Here is a 23,126-nt window from a genome sequence, read left to right as displayed (position 1 = left end):
CATTCCTAAAAAAGGACGGAGTTGACGGACTAGTTTTAATTGAGTGAAAGCACTTCTGGATACTGTTGCAATTTGAGGTTCAAGGGTCAGAGCGGAATCTAAGATAATGCCCAAACTCCGAACTTGGGATTTCAAAGGGAGTGAGACCCCGTCTAAGGTAAGTAGGTTTTTGATTTCATGGGACGGTTTTTGTCCAATTAACAGAACCTCCGTCTTTTCTGGATTAAGTTTTAGTTTATTCCTATTAGTCCAGTTTTGTATGGCAACCAGGCATTGGTTTAAGGGACGAACCGCCTCTATGGCATCTGGAGGGAAAGAGTAGTAGAGTTGGGTGTCATCTGCGTATTGATGGTAGTGTATTCCGAATTCACGGATAATCCTTCCTAGGGGCTCCATATAAATATTGAATAACATTGGGGATAATACGGAGCCTTGGGGGACACCGTATCGTAATAGCCAAACCTTGGATGAGAAATTTTCAAGGACAACTCTTTGTAGTCTGCCCTCCAAAAAGGAGCGGAGCCATTGTAGTACCGTTCCTCGGCATCCCATACTAAAGAGGCGGTCTAGGAGAATGGTATGATCGATAGTGTCGAATGCGGCTGACAGATCTAACAAAATTAAATAAGTTAGATTTCCTCTATCCAATTCAAGTCGTAGATCATCTACCAGTGCCGTTAGCACTGTTTCGGTCCCATGTTTTGGCCGAAAACCTGATTGGAAGGAGTCATAACAATCATTAGTATCTATAAATGTTTGCAGTTGTGTGGCTATAGCTCGTTCAATAACTTTACTGATAAAAGATAAGTTAGATACTGGACGGAAATTGGTAAGAAGTGTGGGGTCAAGGGAAGGCTTCTTCAATAATGGAACTACAATTGCTTCTTTCAATGTCTGGGGAACATGGCCTTGTTGAAGTGAGGCATTGATTATCACACAGAGCCAATTCGCAAGTTCAGCTTTTGATGTTTTTATAAGCCATGAAGGGCAGACATCAAGTGAGCAATTTGTCGGTCTCATTCTAGTGAGAAGTTGGGGAATATCAACCGGTGAGATAGGTTGAAAGTTCGTAAATTGGGATGGAAGAACAGTTTCAGATGGAGTGTCACTGGATTCTGCCAATTTAGCTACATCAATTTCTGATGGAATATCATTATGTTTTGCCATTTTAATAGAGTCCAAGGTGGAGCGAATCTGATCTACCTTAGTTTCAAAGAATGTAGCAAACTCCTGGCAACGGGATTGAGAGTGGACTATATCAGAAACCGGCTGTTTAGGATGGAGGAGGCTGTTAACTATCTGAAAAAGTTGTTCTGGTTGATTTCCGGCTGAATTGATTGCAGTTGAATAGCATGCTTTTTGGGCAGCATGTCTGGCCAAAGTATAGGTTTTCACAAATTCCTTGGTTTGAGCTCGGTCGGATGGACTCCTAGTTTTTTGCCATCGGCGTTCTAACTTTCGATAGGTACGCTTCATTTCTAGCAATTCTTTGGAGAACCAGGGGACTGATTTAGATCTTGTAATTTTTAACGGGTGAAGGGGAGCCATTGAATCCATAATTTCAGTCATGATGTTGTTCCAAGAGGAGATCAAAGTGTCGATTGGAGTTCCAGTAGGGGGGCATGAATATTCCTTAAACTTTGATGCGAATAGGTCGGGATCTAACAATCTCTTAGGGCGATATAATTTAGTTGAAGTTCTAGTTTTGGGGGGTACAGGTGACACAAGAAGGTTAAAGCTAATTAAATAATGGTCAGACCATGATAGTGGGGTAGAGGTTATATTCTCTATTCAGAAATCAGAAGTACCTGTGTCTGGTAGGAAGACAAGATCTAAGATATGGCCTGCAATATGTGTTGGGGTTGAAATTAACTGTTGCAACCCCAATGTAGACATTGAGGATAGAAAGTCAAGAGCGTTACTTGAGGCAGAGGATTCTATGTGAATATTGAAGTCTCCCAAAATTAAGAGTTTAGGAGAATCCAATAGTAAACCTGCAATTAGATTGGATAAATCAAACAAGAAGCGGCTTGGTGAATTGGGAGGACGATAAATCACAAGAATCACAATGTGATTATGATGACCAAGTTTCAGACAAAGAGATTCAAAACCAGGGGAAGGCTGGAGGAAAATTCTAGATAAGGGAATAGATTTATGGTATATAAGCGCTACTCCACCACCACGGTAATCCAACCTAGGTTGGTGGTAGACAGCGTAATCAGGCGGGCATATACCAACTAAGTTGGCTCCGCCTAAATTGTTAAGCCAGGTTTCTGTTATGCAGACAATATCAGCCTGTTCATCTAGGATAAGATCATAGATTATTGAAGTCTTATTATTGACTGATCTGGCATTAAAGAGTAATATTGAGTAATCAATGCGTGTCTTTTTCTGGAGTAAGTTGTCCCTTTTGTTGATTAACTCGAGTAGGGGTTACTAGGCAACGTGAAATAATGATATCTTTAGAAGATTTGGCGATGTTTAGTCTTTTGTATTTCCCTTTGCCTAGCAGTGTTGGGATAGGCCTAACGTCAGGACTCCTTTGACGGTATGTATAGGGCGAGGTGGGTACTAACGTTATGAAGGGGTCAGAATTTGTTACACTAAAATCGGCAGTCTCTTTTGCAAATAGGCCTGGGTAATTTGCTATATGGGGATGATGGTTGACCCTTCTCTCAGGTGATTTAGTAGTTGAAAAGGAGTTCGCAAGTATTGATGAAGATTGTCAAATTAGTTCTGGTGCCTCATGTACTATTGCATCGCAAAGCATACTGGGTCTGCAGACATTTGAATAGTAAGGTGGACGTTCATTTAGAGTGCTATTAGAAGGGAGTATTTGAATTATGGGTGATGAGCCCAGTTCTGAGCCTTCCAAGTATCTGGAGCTTGTCCTTTTTGCTCTGAGGTTGGTTAATAGGTTTTGCATTTTATTAATAGCTTCACTCTGTTCAGCATCTGTGAAAGTATGGAAGCTATTTATTAATTCTTCCTCCCCTTCACATGTAAAGTCAAAAGGGGCTTCTTGAATAGCTTCAGTATTTACCAGATTAGGAGAGGATGGCAGCGAAGTGGTATTGGAGACTAAGGTGTTGAAAGTTTCAGGTTTTTGTTTTTCTTGTGAGGAGGGGGTTGGAAGAGTTAAGTTGTAATTCTGCACAATCGAATTTGTTTGTAAAAGAGAGCTGTTTGAGTTTAGCAGATTGATGGAGGGAAGCCGGTCCGGAGGTAGATCCAAGTTTCCAGGTTTTAGCAGATTATTTCTTTTGTTTAGTGGGGAATTTCCACTCCCATTTGATGGGGTTATTATATTTGTTGATAGTATTCTCTTTGTGAACAGAGGAGCAGGTTTAGCTAGATTGGAGAAATGTCTGTGGATGGAAATTCCGTAATTTCCAAGAAGTAATTTATTTGCAATTATTCGAGCTGTTACAGCAGATGATTTAAAGGTGAGTAAGACGGATGTTTTTAAGGAGGGGTTGTAGAGGAATTCCACCTTTATAATGTCGTCAGGCCATAAAGCCATTAGGCCTAATGACTGGAGTGTATAATAAACTCTGTATTTCCAAGTAGCTACTTTTCCTCTGTATCTTTGAAAAGGAAGGTTCAGTAGTACAAGCTTATTTGAGTCACATTTAAGGCACCAGCTTTCCTTTGGATTTTCTTGTTGTAAGTTCTTATTAATAATGGCAGTTTTTTCTTCATCAATCTTCGGGTCAGAACGTGTACGCATTTTTAAGATATTTGAGTTTGAGTTTGTCTTGTTTTGAAGTGAAGTATCATCATGGGTTTTGGGGGGTGTTCTCGCTGTGTGTGAGACTGAGGATCTTAACGCTGGAGTCAGTGAATTCTTTGTTTGTAATTTCGGTTGTTGTTGGACAGCAAGCAGTTGAAAAAGCTTCTGGAAGTTCATTTTTTTACTTCTTGGTGGTTTAATTTTTTTTATATTTGCAGATTTTTTCCTTTTAGGAGCAGTCCGAGTTTTCTTTGAGTTTGTAATCTTCGATATGATTGTTTTGTGTGAGGATGAGGTATAATTTAGAAATGATTTTAGTTTAGTTAGTTCTGCCAGAAACAATCTTAACAAGTTGTTAGTTTCTTCTAGGAAAGATTTGATGTTTTCCGTTTCTTTGGTCGCAATCGCAAATTGTAGCTGCAGACATTTTTGGCCTGTTAAAAGCAGTTTTTGGCCAATTAATTCCAGTTCTTTCTTTTCAATATCCTCCATAGGGCAGACAGGGGATAATTGATGATGGTGTAATCAACACTTCTGATTTGCCAGGACGGCCCCTATTTCATTGTGTTGACCAATCTCTTCAAATTATTCCCATGAATATGTGTATATTCAACCTATTAAGTTGGTCCGCTCCCGGAGGCTTATGGATCCTACAACTTTCCAGAGGGCTCTGGGAGTTTTTCCGGCTGATAGTACTGGCGCTCCTGTCGAGGCCTTGGTCGACCTGTGGAATATGGAGATGACCTGGGCCATTGACACGATCGCTCCCGTGCGCCCCCTTCGGTGCAGAACTCATACAGCACCGTGGTATACCCCAGAGCTGAGAGTGATGAAGCAAGAGAGAAGGAGGCTAGAGTGCAGGTGGAGGCGAACTCCTGACGGATGTAGTCATGCTTTGGTAAGTGCTTCCACTAAGTTGTATGTAAAGGCAGTTAGGGCGGCAAAAAAGTCTTACTTTGCTGCCACCATTAGATCATCTCTTTGCCGCCCAGTGGAGCTTTTTAGGGTGGTACGTGGACTTTTACATTCCGGCCCTCATGATACTAAAGAGACATCTGAAGCCCGCCGCAACGAGTTTGCGGAGCACTTCCAGGACAAGATCGCATGCATCCGTCGGGACTTAGACTTCCATGTTATGACAGATGAATCCATTGAAGTGTCCAGAACGTGGCCTTGTCCTTTGTTATTGTATGAGTTTCAGTTGGTGCAGCTTGAGGAAGTGGACAAGGTGCTTGGAATGGTGTGGCCGACCACATCTGCTCTAGACCCTTGCCCATCTTGGCTGGTGAAGGCTGGCAGGGCTGAAACCACCGGCTGGGCCAAAGAGGTGATAAATGCCTCATTGAAGGAGGGAGTAGTCCCTGTTAGTCTTAAGGAGGCAGTAGTGAGACCTCTTTTAAAGAAACCTTCTTTGGACCCAGATATTTTGAACAACTATAGACTGGTGGCGAATGTCCCTTTCTTGGGCAAGGTTTTGGAGCGGGTGGTCGCCGGCCAGCTCCAGGCGCTTTTGGATGAAACCGATTATCTGGATCCATTTCAATCCGGTTTTAGGTCCGGTTTTGGCACTAAAACAGCCTTGGTCGCCCTGTATGATGACCTTTGTCGGGAGAGGGAAAGGGGGAGTGTGACCCTGTTGATTCTCCTTGACTTCTCAGCGGCGTTTGATACCATCGACCATGGTATCCTTCTGGGGAGGCTTGCGGAGTTGGGAGTTGGGGGCACTGCTTGGCAGTGGCTTCGCTCCTACTTAGCGGATCGTCGCCAGAAGGTAGTGCTTGGGGAACACTGCTCGACACCCTGGACTCTCCATTGTGGAGTCCCTCAGGGGTCGGTTCTGTCCCCCATGCTTTTTAACATCTACATGCAGCCTCTGGGTGCGGTCATCAGGAGTTTTGGAGTGCGTTGCCATCAGTACGCTGATGACACACAGCTCTACTTCTCCTTTTCACCTTCTTCAGGTAAGGCTGTTGATGTACTGAACCGTTGCCTGACCGCGATAATGGACTGGATGAGAGCTAATAAACTGAAACTCAATCCTGACAAGACCGAGACACTGTTCGTGAGCTCTTTCCCTGCCCAGATGATAGATGCTCGTCCTGTTCTAGATGGGGTTACACTCCCCTTGAAGGAACAGGTTCGTAGTTTGGGGGTCCTTTTTGACCCTTCCTTGTCGCTTGAGGCTCAAGTAGCCTCGGTGGCACGAAATGCGTTTAGTAGCCCAACTACGCTGTTATCTTGACAGTGATGATCTCGCTTCAGTTGTTCATGCTCTGGTAACTTCTAGATTGGATTACTGTAATGCACTCTATGTAGGGCTGCCCTTGAAGACAGTCCGGAAACTTCAGCTAGTGCAAAACGTGGCAGCCAGGTTGTTGACGGGGACCGATCGGTTCGCGCATATAACACCTGTCCTGGCTCGTTTGCACTGGCTACCTATCTGTTTCCGAGCCAGATTCAAGGTGCTGGTGTTGACCTATAAAGCCTTACACGGCGTGGGACCGCAATATCTTGTGGAAAGCCTCTCCCGCTATGAACCTACCCGTGCGCTTCGTTCAGTATCTAAGGCCCTCCTCTGGGTACCAACCCATCTAGATGCCTGGAGAACTGTTACTAGATCTAGGGCCTTTTCTGTAGTGGTCCCCGAATTGTGGAACAGCCTACCTGAAGAGATCCGCCTGGCGCCTACAGTACTTTCCTTTTGGTGCCAGGTTAAGACCTGGCTATGCTCCCAGGCATTTTAATGTTTTAATGTTTATGTTTAATGTTTTAGCTTAAATTTGCTGATACTCATGATAGATTTTATTGTAACATTGTATTTTAATCTTGTTGTACACTGCCCAGAGAGCTACTAGCTATGGGCGGTTTATAAATGAAATGAAATAAATAATAAATAAATAAATATATAATATAATTTTCTATAATATAATATTATAGAAAAATGGAAATGGACTGCCTTCAAGTGGATCCCGACTTATGGCGACCCTATGAATAGGGTTTTCATGGTAAGCAGTTTTCAGAGGTGGTTTACCATTGCCTTCCTCCGAGGCCGAGAGGCAGTGACTGGCCCAAGGTCATCCAGTGAGCTTCATGGCTGTGTGGGGATTTGAACCTTGGTCTCCAAGGTCGTAGTCCAGCACCTTAACCACTACACCACACTGGCTCTCATCTTTCTAATGTCTCTCCCACACCTCTTTGTTTGATTGCCTGTTTCACCCATCACTCCTTACCTCAACCCCTTTGCCGTCGTGTTCTTCTCGTTCCTTCAGCCACCAGTATCTTTCCCTTTTTCCGCTTCATCCACTTCAGGCTCTTCCTTCTGCCCCTCAGCTGTAGCCAACTGTGAATGTAGGGAAATATGGAGTAATGGGTGTATGTTTTAAATCAGGGATTACCAAACAGTGGTCCAGTCCCAGCCCAAATATCACCAGCAACTGCTGCCGGGCTTGTTGCTGCCTTGGCCTCCCCCTCTCCCCTCACCATTCCCTCTCTCCATTGTCCTTACAGTAATTGATGAAAGAAGCAGCAGAAGGAAGAGGACAATTTCACCATGATCTAGTTCATGTGTGGATGAAAGGAGCCCATGGTCCTTGAATGGCCCCAGGGACATGGTAGAACCATCTGAGGCGCACTGTAATGAATTTGCTAGGCACTTGCAGAATAAAATCTTTAGCCAGGACTTAGACTCCAGTGTTATAGCAGGTGAATCAAGCAAGGTATCCAGAACACAGCCTTGTCCCGATTTCATGGATGAGTTTCAGTTGGTGCAGCTTGAGGACGTTGACAAGGTGCTTGGACAGGTGCGTGCAACTACTTCTGTGCTGGATTCTTGCCCTTCTTGGCTAATAAATTCTAGCAGGGATGGAACAGCCAGCTGGGCCAGGGAAGTGATTAATGTCTCTCTGCGAGACTAGGTGGTCCCTGGCTGCCTGAAAGAGGCAGTAGTGATACCATTCCTGAAGAGACCCTCCCCGGACTCAGAAAATTTTAATAACTATAGGCCGGTAGCAAATGTTCCATTCCTGGGCAAGGTCCTTGAACGAGTGGTTGCGGGCCAGCTCCAGACATTTTGGATGAGACCGATTATCTGGATCCATTTCAGTTGGGTTTCAGGCCTGGTTTTGGCACGCAAACAGCCTTGGTTGCTCTATATGATGACCTTTGTTGGGAGAGAGACAGGGGGAGTGTGACTCTGTTGATTCTTCTTGATCTCTCACCAGCTTTCGATACCATCGACCATGGTATCCTTCTGGGGAGACTGGCTGAGTTGGGAGTGGGAGGTACTGCATTGCAGTGGTTCCCCTCCTACTTGGCTGGTCACCTCCAAAAGGTGGTGCTTGGGGAACATTGCTCGGCACCCTGGACTCTCCAGTATGGGGTTCTGCAGGGGTCAGTTCTGTCCCCCATGCTGTTCAACATCTACATGAAACCGTTGGGTGTGGTCATCCGGAGCTTTGGAGTGCGTTGCCATCACTATGCTGATCACACACAGCTCTATTTCTCCTTTTCATCTTCTTCAGGTGAGGCTGTCAATGTGCTGAATCAGTTCCTGGCTGCTACAATGGACTGGATGAGGGCTAATAAACTGAGGCTCAATCCAGACAAGACTGAGATGCTGCTAGTTGTAGTAGTAGTTTATTTACAGTCAATCATAGACCCATATTTCAGAACAATACACAATATATATAAACAAAAGGGAAAATACAGTACGAACAGCAAAAATTAAGTGCATGTATGAGAAATGCGTTTCTGCTGAGCCGCATAAACAAACTTGGCAACTTGGAAGGTGATTTCTTTATCAGAACCAGATAGTAGATAAACAATGGAAGCTTCAGACGACTTATGGGAAGCTTTTAGCAATATATCATTAAGGTACTTACAACGAATCTGAGAATACAAGGGGCAAGATAAAAAGCTGTGCTGAAGGGTTTCAATACCAGCACCACAAGGGCAGACACGCTGCTCATAGGGAACCCCCCTGAACCTCCCTTCCAGAACCGCAGTTAAACCTAGCTTTAGAAAATGCTAGGCGAAATTTGGGGATTGTAAGCAAACCTAAATAGGAACTAAATTTTCCAGGGAGAAAGTTTAATTTCAAATACAATGGGGAATATGTTTTAGAAGCTAGGGAGATTGTAGTTTGATAATCAATATCCTTAATTCGCGAGCGTATTATAGCTAAAGCATCGCTTGGAGAATGAGATAGTAAATATTCCTTCGAAAGACCCATTTGTAATAGTTTCATTTCCAATTTATGGTTCCATTTAGATGACCAATTATCATTCCAAAATAAAAATAGAAGCCCAGACGAAATATTAGTTGATATTTTGACCCAATAATTTACAGTCGCCAGCCAAGCTTGGCTTTACATTGAACTAAACCCACATTCTAATCTAAGCGCCACTGAGGGCGCACATCTGGGGACACCTATCAAGCGTTGTAAGAAAGAAGAAAGAACTGCTTCAACTGTGTGGTCCATAGAGTGGATCCAAATTGGAGCTCCATATAGAATTTGGGGAACGATTTTATTTTTAAATATCTGGATGACCGCAGGAATGAATTGTCCCCCTTTATAGTAAAAATAACGAATCAGACTGTTTAGGGAATTCTTAATTCTCCTTAACATCATTCTTATATGAAAAGACCAATTCATTGAAGAGTGGAAGGTGATGCCAAGATATTTATAGTGGGTTACTTGTTCAATTGGATGTTTATTGACTATCCAAGCTGGGGTGATTATTCGCTTGGAGAACACTAAAATTTTCATTTTATCAAAATTTATAATTAGATGGTTCTCTGTACAATAGGACATAAACACCCTTAGTGTACGTTTTAGGCCAACCTTCGATAATGAGAGAATCACAGCATCATCAGCATAAGTAACAAAGGACATCTTTCATCCGCAATCTTGGGGGTGTGGAAAGCATGAGAAATGCAACGTTCGTTCAGGTCATTTAAAAATAAATTGAAAAGGAGAGGGGCAAGTATACAGCCCTGTCTCACCCCTGTGGACGTGGGAATGGAATTGGTTAACCCACCCTCTTTTCCACAGCGGACACGTAGGGAGGTCTGCTGGTGCAGGTGGTACATCAAAAATAAAAGTATTTTGTCAATAGAAGTTTTGGATAGTTTAGACCACAAAATATCCCGGGGGATCGAGTCGAATGCAGCCTTTAAATCAATAAAGGCGGCATATCAACCATTGCCCTTCTGTTTACTGTACTTTTCCGCTAGATGTTGTAAAATAAGGCAGTGATCTAAAACAGATGAACCTTTTCTAAATCCTGCCTGTTCCTTACCAAGAATATTTTGATCAACCATCCAATTCTGGAGCTTTACTTTCAAGTAAGACGCATATAGTTTTGCGATTACTGATAAAAGACTGATAGGACGGTAGTTAGAGGGATCCTCTCTATCCCCTTTTTTAAAAATGGGGATGACTATTGCTTCTCGCCAAGATGCCAGGAAAAGACCCGATTCGTTAAGTCTGGTAAAAAATTTTGCAAGTATCGGGGCCCACCAGTCTGGGAAACTTTTTAGAAGTTCAGGAGGAATGTTGTCTGGCCCAGGCGCTTTACCTGTTTTCAGCCCGGCGATCAAATTCTTAATTTCGATTGGACTCACGGGCAGCCAGGGTGTAAGCGAAGAGGGCTCTGGGGGAAGGAATGCAGTAGTGACCTTAGAACAGTCGTTATTATATAGGGTCATAAAGTAACATTCCCAAGTATGGGCAGAGATGTTATAAATGACTGGTCGTGAAGGTCTAAAAGCATTCGAGATTATTGACCAAAATTTTTTGAATTTTTGGTCCTCAACGCTCGAATGAGACTATTCCAGTCCTCTTTCTCTGCTAGGTTCTTTTTAATAGCTAAAGTTGCCTTGTATCTTCTTTTAATTAAATAGTACACTGGAGGGAGATGGACCAGTTGTTGTTGGCAATATTGTAAATAAACATGCAATAGCTGATGTTTAAGCAATAAGCATTCTTTATCAAACCATTTGGGGCCTCTATTCCTACGTGCCTTGGGGTCGGCAAACGCAAAACTCATTTTATTGTTAAACATATAAATTAAAGAAGCATATACATTAAAAAGTGCATCTAAAGAGTCTGAGTTCATTAAAAGCCTTCTGGTGATCAAAGCTTTTGGAGATTATAAAAAAACTTCTATCCTAGAGGCTAATGAGGATGTCCAAGCGAATCTCTTATATTGAGAATTAGAATGATTTACTGTGAGATTAAAATTGGAAGTTAAATGAAACCTCGCAGGTATACGGCATGAAAGACAGAGGGGCAGGTGACCACTATTTAGTTTAGTACTGATAGCGAATTTTTCCATCAGGGTCAGTATTTTGTGAGATATTAGCGCGTAATTAATTACACTGCTTCCCATTTTGGATATAAACGTATATTCTACATAGTCATCAACCTGTTCAAGAGCATTTAAAATGGTCAGATGGTGAGAGGCTACAAAACGTGCTAGACAAATCCCTCCAGTATTAATTTTTGAATCTTTCTATTTCCTGGGAAAAGGGAAAGCAGAGTGGTCACAGTCCTCACCACGCCATAATTTAGAGGCGAGCGTTGTTATTGGGACCTATCCTTGCGTTAAAGTCACCCATTATTATCAGATGTGCATGAGGATGGGCCGTTTCTAGATCTAATATGTATTGATCTAACTCCTCCCAATGGTGTTCTGTGGAGATACGCGGCGACATGGGAGACATATATACATTAATAAGGAGTAAAGAAAATGCCTCAAAGGATATTAGAGCTGCCATCATGAAGAAATCTAGGGGTTGGAGATATGATATTTGAATATCCAAGGAGGTGGGGGGGGGAAATTGCCATACCCCCTTTTGCTCTGCCTTTCGTTGGAGGTAACGCTGGGAGATATGCAGTAGAAAAGCCGTTTAAATAGGGTTTGTAGGTAATCCAAGTCTCTTGAAGAAGGATGATATCATAGTTGGAAAGATAAGTAATCTATTCTTGGTCAGTTGAGTTAGCGTTCCATCCTGCAATGTTCCATGAAAGTAAATGTAAAAGCCGATTAGGTGTAGAGACAGACTTAAAAGCCTTTGGGGATGAAAGGAGACAAGTAGAAATAATAGGGGCTATGCAATTAAGAGTTGCATGAAGTTGTCAATTTAGTTCCATTATTTGGTTTAAGGAACCTGCAGCATCGCTGAAAATTGCACCATTATTGATACGAAGGAGCTGCTTTGTATTATAGTCAGTTATGGGAGCTAACGATTTCGTTTTCCCTGACGGAGATCCAAGTTCATTAGGGTACAAGAATCTTGATCTGACCCATTCCTCACCTGCTTGTAAAGGAGTGTTTACTTTATGATTCCTTATACAGCCAACAAGAGTGTTTTGCTGAGGGCATTCTGACTTTGAGGCTTTGGTAGAGGTCGACGTTTCTACTGTAATTTTGGCCGGAGATGACGTTCTAAGTCCGAGTACCAAATGTAGAGGCCTGTTGATTAACGACACTCTTTCGGACTCAGGTAATGAGGAGTATAGTTCCGCAAGCTGAGTTTCCTCAGGTTCCAATTCCTGAGATAATGTCCCTGGAGATTGTAAGTAATCCCCCTTCTCATAATGGTTAGTTGGTGTGGAAATACGCTCACACACAGGCGGTGAGTAAACAGTATTACTTGTTTTGGTAACTGGAGATAAGAAACTGCAATGTACGGGTTGCCTAAAAGGTATATCCAGAGGAGTAGGAGGAGACAAATCTAAATAAAATCTTTGCACAGAGAAACCCATTTTGCCCAGGGAATTCCTTGAGGGAAGAATTTGATTTGCTACATCGCGGGAACGGCAGGTAATAATCACACGCCATTCGTAGGGGGTAAAATGTAGAATTTTCATAGATCTTATAAAACTGATACATCTGGGGGCACACATGGCTTTACCAATACAGACATCCAAAAAGGGGATACTAGGTATCGAGTAACACCGCTCATTAACTATAGACTTATAAGAGATAGCCAGTTTATCAGTTTGCAGAACTAGTTTCGACGGAGATAGTAGATTACAATTAGAATAATAATTGGATATCTTCGGAGGAGGCTGGAAGCCACACGTGGACAGGGCAATAGTCTCTCCCTCATCATTCTGGGGGTTGGAGGCCCGAGTGTTCAGATTCACATGAGAAGAAACGGAATTTAAGTTACAGCAATTTCTCCTGTTTGTCGTGGGCGTTTGTTTTACAGAGATCGTCGGCTTTTGAGGGTCCAGCAATTTAAACAGGGGCTTATCATTCATCTTATTAGAGAAGTCCATTTTGGGGTTTTTGATGTTTTTAGATTTCTTAACGTGTACTGAAATGGATGAGTTTCTCCTGGATCTTTTCTTATGGTTATACTTTCCCGAAGAGTTGGAGGAGTCATTCTGATCTCCCTGGGGTATAGAAGTAAAAGATCGGAACGCCTGTACCAATGTGATGAGTAATTGATTAGTTTCCGAAATATAAGTTTTAATAAGTCTTAGTTCATCTAGCAGCAATGTCTGCTCTGTCTGTACAAAGTCCTGAGCTGGGAGAGACTGCTCCTTCCTATCAGAGGATGACGTCGTGTGCCCCCTGGATAGACAAAAGGAGTCAATAGTTTAAAAAGTTGAGGGAGGTGTTTCATTACAAAAGTTCAGTGAATTATTAAATCCAGCGTCCTGTAGTTCCTCTGCAAGATTTTTGGCAGTGGGAGGGTTCATAGAGGATTTAACCGAGAGCGGGTGTTCTAACGTCCAGTCATGTGAATTAATTGACGGAGTATTTGGTTGAACTCTTAAAGGGCACTGCAGGGTTGCAAGGGATGAGTCATGCACAGATGGAAAAAAGCTTGTGATTTTAGATTGTGTAGTTCTTGCCATACGATCATCCTCTGAAAGAACTCCCTGCAGCTGTGAGTTACTCCTTGTCATTACCATTTGAAGCATCACAGCACAAAAACGAAGAAATAAGAGTTTACCAACCCCTATAAAAGTTCAGGGAGTAGCTTCAAATATATCCAGTTCATGAATGCACAAATTACTGCACAGATAGCTACGCAAATTACTATCTCCACATAAACCAGGAATGGTGAGTTGGAATTCTTAGGGTAGTGCTGACGAAGCTTGAAAGTTGTAAAACAATAAAACTGTCTCAGAGGTTAGAATCCAGAGCTCCGAAAAGCGAGAGGAGCCAGAGGAGCCAAAGGATTGTAAAATTTTAAATACAATAAAAAGTCCCCTTTAGACATCTTTACACTCCAATAATCTTTAGTAGGGAATTACTAAAAAGGTTTAAAACATAACAAAATAAAACAGAGTAAGCAGGAGCTCAAAGAAATACATCTTACCGGAAAGAGAGTCAAACCGGAAGTCGAGATGCTGCTAGTTGGTCGTTCTTCTGACCAGATGGTGAATGTCCAACCTGTCCTGGATGGGGTTGCACTCCACCTGAGGAGCAGGTTCGTAGCTTGGGGGTTCTCCTAGAACCATCTCTGTCATTTGAGGCTCAGGTAGCCTCGGTGACGCGGAGTGCCTTCTACCAACTTCGGTTGGTGGCCCAAATATGTTCCTATCTGGACAGAGATAGCCTGGCTTCAGTTGTCCATGCTCTAGTAACCTCCAAATTAGATTACTGCAATGCACTCTACGTGGGGGCTGCCTTTGAAGACGGTTCGGAAACTGCAGCTTGTGCAAAATGCAACAGCCAGATTGGTAACAGGGACCAGACGGTCCAAACATATAAAACCGCTTGCATTGGCTGCCTGTGTGTTTCCGAGTTCAATTCAAGATGCTGGTTTTAACCTATAAAGCCTTACACGGCTTGAGACCACAATACCGGATGGAACGCCTCTCCTGATACGAACCCACCCGTACGCTACGTTCAAGAACAAAGGCGCTCCTCTGGGTGCCTACTGCAAGGGAAGCTGGGAGTCTGGTAACAAGGGAGAGGGCCTTCTTAGTGGTGGCCCCCAAATTATGGAATGATCTTCCTGATGAGGTGTGCCTGGTGCCAACACTGTTACCTTTTCGGCACCAGGTCAAGACTTTCCTCTTCTCCCAGGCATTTTAGCATGTGTTTTATATTGTTTTAAATTTTTAAATTGTGTTTTAAATTGTTCTTAAAAGATGTGTTTTTAAATTTGTATACTTGTTTTAATGTTTTTAGTTACTGTAAACCACCCAGAGAGCTTCAGCTATGGGGCGGTATATAAGTACAATAAATAAATAAATAAATAAAAAACATGAAAGAAACCCCCCCCCATGCAATATCTTCCCTCCTATTTCCATTGGGCTGAAGCAGGCGGATTTGGACAGCTAGGAAAGGAACGTTTCCAGTTGTTTGTTTCCCTGTAAAATAGAAATGGGGCCAAGTCCAACTGCCAGTGTGTGTTTCTGTTGAGCAAATGAAATTGATTTCCTTTTCTCCAGGCTGGGATTTCTTCTGCTTGCAAAGTCCTGGTTGTCCTCCTCAGTCCTTCACTGCCCTCCCCCCATCCTTCTGTTTAAAGTGATTCTGTTCACTGAGCCAATCATTTGGCCATCTCATCATCTAGGATTAGGGATGGGAGGGAAATATATTTCCAAACTTACTTAATTTGCATTTCCCAAAACCATACACAGACTGAAACACAGCTATACTTCAAAATCCACACTTCTCTGACTTACGTAATGCAGTTCTCCAAAGAAATGATGAGTACAAAAATATATATATTAGGAGAAAGTGTGCATAAAAATTCATATATTTGTGAATATAACCAGGGCTGGCACCAGGTATGACTGGGCACTTGGTTGCTGCCCAATACCCCCTCTCAATGCAGACAGAGCATACTTAAATAAGCCCACCTGCCCCATCTCCCATTTTCCACATCAGCATGCTGCAAAGGCATACCTGCCATCAGTTAAGATGGCGGATAGGGCATCAATCCCTTAAGGACACCTCCACCACCATCTTAGACTCACAGAGTCATAATCATGGAAGGGGGCTATAAGGCCATTGAGTCCAACACCCTGCTCAATGCAGGAATCCAGATTAAAGCATACCCGACAGGTGCCAATCCAGCTGGCTCTTGAATGCCTCCAGTCTTGGAGAGTGTACCACGTCCCTAGGTAATTGGTTCCATTGTAGTACTGCTCTAACAGTTAGTAAGTCTTTCCTGATGTTCAGTCGAAATCTGGCTTCCTGTGACTTGAGACCATTATTCCGTGTCCTAAGCAGCTGGGGACTGAGCTGTCAAAGACAGGGGTTGCAACACTCAGTGTGTCCTCCCCAGGTTTCCAGTCCAAGCCCTCATCATCTGTCTTGCCCTCATCTACCCGCCAAGTCTCTACTTGGCTCACAACAAACATTTTCCCAGGGATTGATATCAGACTGACTGGTCAGTAGTTTCCAGTTTCCTCCTTTTTGCCCTTTTTGAAGATAGGGATAACATTAACCTGTTTGGTATTTTAAAATTATAAAATGAAATAGGAACTAAGTTTCGTGGTCCTATTTCTTAGCAGAGATATAAATGCAAGCAGCACAGTGAGAATGTAAACCAGTCCACACCTTTCCCTAGGCACAAATAACAGCAGACACAACCTTATTAGGTTAAAAGATAACAAATATTTACTGACGACCTTTCATATGATCAGAAACATAGGCTCTAGCTTAGATGGAAGAAAGAGTAGAAGTCTTAGTCCATCTTAGTTTTTGATAGTGATGCTCTGAGGAGAGCATCTGCCATGCGGCCACCCCCAGAGGTAAAAAGATCAGTAATGGAGATTATTTAGGAATCTCCAGGACAAAGGAGGAGGAAGCCAGGTAACTAATCCCACCCATTAGGAAGTTACATCATGGTAAACAGGTACATGGGATATTTCCCCAAATATCCCTTAAAGGGAACATGCACGTTTGCCTATTCTAACATAGCCCTCCTCCAGTCATCTGGCATTTAACCCATCCTCCACGATTTTACAAAGTTAATAGGCAGTGGTTCCGAGAGTTCCTCAGCCAGTTCCTTCAATACTCTAGGATGCACTTGGTCAGGCCCTGCCTATTTGAACTCATTCTGAGTGATTAGGTATTCCTTGACCATTTGTTTATCAATTTCCAGCTGCAATCCTGCCCCTTCTGCTTCACGTCTCCCAGGAGGCTTATAGACCCTCTTGTGGGAGAAGACTGAGCCAAGGTAGGAACTAAACATTTCTGCCTTTTCTTTGTCATCTGTTATCATTTTGCCATCCTCACTGAGTAGCTGTACTACCATCTCTTTTCTCTGTCTTTTACTATGGATGTACCTGAAGAAAGCTTTTTTGTTGCTTTTGACATCTCTCACTAACCTCAGCTTATTCTCAGCTTTAGCCTTCCTGACACCATCTCTGCAATTCTGTGTTACCTGTCTGTACTCTTCTTTCCTTCTTTCCACTTCCTGTATGTGTCCTTTATTGTTTTCAGGCCACCTCTGAGCTTTTTGTGAAGCCACGTTGACTTCTTCTGCTGTCTTCCCCCTTTTTCCTTGATGGAATTGTTTGCCATTGTGCCTTTAGAATTTCCTTTTTTTTAGAAACTCCCACCCATCTTGGACTCCTTTTCTCATTAGGGTTGCTTGCCACGGAACCTTACTTACCATTGTTCTGAGTTTATTAAAATCAGCTTTCCTGAACTCCAGGATATGCATATGGCTACTCTCAGCTTTTGCTTCCTTTAAGATAAAGGACTCAAGTATAGCATGGTCACTTTCCCCCAGAGATCCCATAACTGCCACTTCATCCACCAAGTCTTCTCTATTGGTTAGAATCAAGTGTCAAATAGAGGGGAACTCTGGTTGCTTCCTCCACTTTCTGTAGGAGAAAGTTAAGTCCAACACAAGTCAGGAATTTCTTGGAAGGACTGTGTTTGGCAGTATTTGTGTCCTAACAGATATCGGGGTAATTGAAGTCCCCAATTACTACTATATCATGCTTCCTCAACACATTGGCAATTTGCTTTTCAACAGTTTCATCCTTGTCTTCTCCTTCATTAGATCATCAGGAGTAGACTTCACATCTCTAATCCGTCCTGCAGGGAGACAGCATACCTGGTGAGTCCATGGATCTTCTCAGCACACTTGGGTTTCAATCCCATGCAGCAGGGAGTCTCTCACCACTACTGCTCTTCTCTTCTTCTTGTCGTGGGGTGTGGTTCCATTGCCTTTGCTTGACTGAGCTTTAGCCTCTCTCTTGCTGTTGTGGGGGGCTCCTGTAATTCTTCCCCTGCAGATTGTCCTCTAATCTCATCCTCAAGTGCCTGGAAGCACTTCCATAGTTCCGACGGTGAAGGGTGCCTTCTAGCTCTTCTGCTACTGTCACTCTTTTCCATGGAGTTTCCTCCACTTCATTGTTATTCTCCACAACAGGCTTTTCTTCTGCTTCAACTCGCTGATGTTCTTCCACCTCCTGTACTTCCCTTTGCTGCTGTTGTTCCAGTGTTCTATCTTCAAACTCTTTGTCTTCTCTTATACTCTTTAGTGTGGCCTCCCGCCCTTCCAGACCCCTCACTTTTTCATGCAACAGCACCACCTTCTTGCACTTGTTGCACTTGTGTGCCATGTTGTTTTCAAGCAAGAAAACAAATCTTGGGTGATGGAAGGCATGTGCGTGCAGCACCCTGATGCAGCGGTGCAGGAGGTAGGTGGGGTGGGCAAGCCTATTTAAGCCAGCACTGCCTGCATGGCAAGTGTTGCCTGGGAGAGTGGACTCCTGCTCTGCAATCTGCAGCAGCATCAGGTTGCTGGGTGTGATTTGCCCCATGACTCAATGCTAGCACAGACTGCAGATGGGGAGCTTCACCCTGCCAGCATGTGGAGGGGTCCTTCTAGGCCACAGGGGCCCTTGGCCAGTTTCTGACCTGGCCACCTGCTGGTGCAGGCCTGAATATAATATACATTGCTGGTCTTGCACCGTAACAAAGATTTGACTTACTAATATAATATACAAAAATGCATAGTATTTTTGCACACACCCCAATCTCTGAGTGGTGAGAAACTTCCGGGGTTTCAGTCCTTACTCACAGTTTGATTTCCTTGGAATGAAGGTTAGGAGGCTGTGGTCTCTTTAGGATATATGGGTTTATTTACACATATATACAACCTGAATGCAAGATAGAGGGGCTCACAGCATCAACACCCCAACAGAACTTGCTTCCCCATCTGGCTTCTAGGGAGGCTTCCCAGAGCTATGGATTCAATCCAGAGAGTGAGGAAGCCTCTCTGTGACTTTCCAGCTTCACCCCAGACTAACATAAATACGACATCCTGCCCCAACCAGATGAGGGGGAGAGAGATACCTTTGTTTCTATGGCAATGCATTGCTTTCCTCATGTCTTCAGACATGAAAATCAGGTTCATCAACCAAACAGACAAAATGACAGGCTAGGAGGGCACACACACACACAGCATCCAGACCAAACCCTCAATCCTAAAACAATAGTAAGGAAAGTTGTCTGTGTATGTTAGGGAAGGTGCACACAAAGAAACTGATGGATTTTTGTGAGAACTATTATTTATTCAGAAACTAACAGGTCCAATAATTTTGAAATAAAATCTGAAAACATTGAAGATTACTGCTGTAAAGCTTCTGCCATTAAGAAAAGGCTGCAATCCTAACCCCAGTTACCTGAATTTCATCGGACTTGCTTCTAAGAAGACATTGGTGGATTATGTTGTGTCCTTAAGCTGCCATAAGACTCTTTGGTGTGTTTTGCTGCAAAGGTCTGATACTTTTTTACCTCTAGCAAAAAACCAATACCATTATTTTAAAAGAAAGAAGAGAAATGCCAAACAGCAGCTTGCTAGTTACAGGTAGATGTGAAAGAGGTTTGCTGTACCGCTTGTTCCCACAGAAACTCAAACCTGAATGAAGATGCAAAGAACCTTGCTGTGTTCTACCCCTTTGCACTCTGACTCACGAATAGAGGTTTTTGCAAAGATCACATTGCTCGTAATATTCTGTTAAAAGAAAATATTTTTTTAAACAAAATTGTCCTGGAAAAGCATATAAGATATGAATAACTAACAAATGGAAGCCAGCACCCTTCACTGAACAATCCCTATAAATCCACCTGTACAATTAAGCCTGGAGACAGAAGAAACAACTCAAGCAACAAATAGAAATTGTTTGCTGTATTAATATGAGACAGATAGAAACACAGTACAAACATCCTTCCTCATATCAATGTAATGAGAAATTTTAAATGTCATTCTTTGCGTACAGGTTCCTCCCAGATGAACACAATGCCTCAGTTTTACCTGAGCTTACTTCTTGCTGGGCTCTTTGCTTTTGCCCACTGTCACCACGTCCCCGACCACCATGAGGACCATCCTTCTGCTGAAGATCACAGTGATCCCATCTCTTCAAAGATAGCCTCAGGCAATACTGAGTTTGCCATGAAATTCTTCCACCAGCTTGCTTCAGAGGGTGCTAATACGAACATTTTCTTCTCACCTCTGAGCATTTCCACTTCCTTGGCCTTGTTGTTAATGGGAGCTAGATCCACCACACGGAGTCAGCTTTTGTCAGGACTTGGCTTTAACCAGACTGACATTAGTGAGCAGGAAATACATGAAGGATTCCATCATCTCCTCCATCTGTTAAATAGCCCTACTGCTGAAATCCAGTTGAGCATTGGGAATGCCATGTTCACAGATGCCCGAATGAAACCCCTAAAGAAGTTCTTGGATGATGCCCAACATTTTTATGAGACAGAAGTTTGTCCTACTAACTTCAAGAATTCAACAGAAGCTGAGAGCCAGATCAATAGCTACATAGAAAAGAAAACTCATGGAAAATTGGTTGAAGTTGTTAAGGGTTTTGACCCAGAGGTTGTAATGGTCCTTGTAAACTATATTTTCATGAAAGGTAAGTCAGATGTTGTTTTATACCCTGTTGTAACCTCCCTTTACTTTTTCTCAAATGTTTACAATTTAAGGCCTAGCCTTAAGCGTTGGTTCCAGGTACAGATTTGTTGCTGCTTTAGTCTGGACCTATCATATGAACTCAAACGTCTGAGACTTCATCACAGAGAAGATTCCTAAATCAAGGGGGAAAATGACCTTCTCCAACATTATCAAGACATATTTAATATAGTGCTGGTACTTTTGTCCTGATAATAAGATGCAGTATTTGGGTACTGGAATAGGAGCTGAGTTGTAAACACAGGTATTTCGTCACAACAAGGTGCCACAAAAACAGCAGCTTTCCTCAGTGGCTCACAGAAGTAGTAGTAGTAGTAATATTAATAATATTCTGTCCCGCCCTTCTTAAGAACATAAGAAGAGCCTGCTGGATCAGGCCCATCTAGTCCAGCATCCTGTTCTCACAGTGGCCAACCAGGTGCCTGGGGGAAGCAATTGCAGAACAGACTCAGACTAGGATAAGGTCTCTACTTAAATAGGTGCCACAACACTAAAGACCTGCCTCCTATGTTGTATGGAACACATCCCTCATGCGATGGTATCTGCAGCAGGCCCTCTCCTGCAGCACACAGTGATCAACTGGGTATATAAAGGATAAGACAATATTTCAGTCATCCTGGTCCCAAACTGTATAGGGCTTTGTTCACCAAAACCAGCACCTTGAACTTGGCCCAGAAGCTAATGGGCAGCCAGTGTGATTATTCTAGCAGTTGGTAACATGTTGGCAATATCTTGCCGCAGTGAGCAGTCGCGCCACAGAATTTTTCACTAGCTGCAGCTTCTGGACCAACTACAAGAACAGCCCCCACATAGAGCACATTACAGTAATCCAGGCTGGAGTTTACCAGTTACGGTTGCCTGGTCAGAAGCATCCCAAACCCTGAGATTTTGGGGGCGAGCCCGAGTGATAAGAACATAAGAAGAGCCTGCTGGATCAGGCCAGTGGCCCATCTAGTCCAGCATCCTGTTCTCACAGTGGCCAACCAGGTGCCTGGGGGAAGCCCGCAAGCAGGACCAGAGTGCAAGAACACTCTCCCCTCCTGAGGCTTCCGGCAACTGGTTTTCAGAAGCATGCTGCCTCTGACTAGGGTGGCAGAGCACAGCCATCATGGCTAGTAGCCATTGATAGCCCTGTCCTCCATGAATTTGTCTAATCTTCTTTTAAAGCCGTCCAAGCTGGTGGCCATTACTGCATCTTGTGGGAGCAAATTCCATAGTTTAACTATGCGCTGAGTAAAGAAGTACTTCCTTTTGTCTGTCCTGAATCTTCCAACATTCAGCTTCTTTGAATGTCCACGAGTTCTAGTATTATGAGAGAGGGAGAAGAACTTTTCTCTATCCACTTTCTCAATGCCATGCATAATTTTATACACTTCTATCATGTCTCCTCTGACCCGCTTTTTCTCTAAACTAAAAAGCCCCAAATGCTGAAACCTTTCCTCATAAGGGAGTCGCTCCATCCCCATGATCATTCTGGTTGCCCTCTTCTGAACCTTTTCCAACTCTAGAATATCCTTTTTGAGATGAGGCGACCAGAACTGTACACAGTATTCCAAATGTGGCCGCACCATAGATTTATACAATGGCATTATGATATCGGCTGTTTTATTTTCAAAACCTTTCCTAATTATCCCTAGCATGGAATTTGCCTTTTTCACAGCTGCCGCACACTGGGTCGACATTTTCATCGTGCTGTCCACTACAACCCAAGGTGTCTCTCCTGGTCGGTCACCGCCAGTTCAGACCCCATGAGCGTATATGTGAAATGAAGATTTTTTGCTCCAATATGCATAATTTTACACTTGTTTATATTGAATTGCATTTGCCATTTTTCCGCCCATTCACTCAGTTTGGAGAGGTCTTTTTGGAGCTCTTCGCAATCCCTTTTTGTTTTAACAACTCTGAACAATTTAGTATCGTCAGCAAACTTGGCCACTTCACTGCTCACTCCTAATTCTAGGTCATTAATGAACATTAATGATGTCATGGGGCATGCCTGAGTGATGTCACAGGGTGGGTCCAAGTAACATCATGGGGCAGGTCCAAGTGATGTCATGGGGCGGGTCTGAGTGATGTCATGGGGTGGGCCCAGGTGATGTCATTAACTATGATACTTTAAGCATCAACCACAGTTGCTTGGCGCATACAATTCATACAAAAACATTTGGATTGGAAATTAAGATAGAAATCTTAGCTAAAAGATGGAGCCTGGGTAGGGAACATTTAATCTAGCCTACTTGCTTCTGGCAAGGAGGGTTTAAGTGCCCTCAGGCCAGGCCAGTCACCAGAAGGCCATTGTAGGAAGAAAGGAGCCTAGTGTTGTGGAGATGGGAGCACTCAGGAGTAAAGATGGATGCCCTTGAAGACTGCAATTCTAAACATACTTACTAAGGGACTAAGCCCCATAGAACTCAAGAGGACTGTAGAGATGGTTTGGATTGTGTTGTTGGTAAAGCTTGACTAGGGATCC

General features: G+C 43.2%; 1 protein-coding gene across 6 annotated transcripts in view; it reads left to right on the top strand.

Annotated features, from left to right (window-relative positions):
- LOC133377636 (alpha-1-antitrypsin-like protein GS55-MS) overlaps positions 1–23,126 on the top strand; it is a 39,184-nt gene that overhangs the window by 2,940 nt on the left and 13,118 nt on the right. For 2 of the 6 annotated variants that reach the window (XM_061612045.1, XM_061612049.1), the window contains exons 2-4: positions 16,820–16,894; positions 17,729–17,785; positions 19,956–20,600. In XM_061612045.1, coding sequence (XP_061468029.1) covers positions 19,967–20,600 — 634 coding nt within the window. In that variant the 5' untranslated portion in view covers positions 16,820–16,894; positions 17,729–17,785; positions 19,956–19,966. Of the gene's footprint in view, positions 1–12,126; positions 12,242–16,819; positions 16,895–17,728; positions 17,786–19,955; positions 20,601–23,126 lie in introns of those variants that run through there. The other 4 variants (XM_061612050.1, XM_061612047.1, XM_061612046.1 and 1 more) reach the window with 4 other exon arrangements.

The sequence above is a fragment of the Rhineura floridana genome, chromosome 2 (genome assembly GCF_030035675.1).
Source record: "Rhineura floridana isolate rRhiFlo1 chromosome 2, rRhiFlo1.hap2, whole genome shotgun sequence".
NCBI classification, from domain to species: Eukaryota; Metazoa; Chordata; class Lepidosauria; order Squamata; family Rhineuridae; genus Rhineura; species Rhineura floridana.
This window is presented reverse-complemented; position numbering and strand designations above follow the sequence as displayed.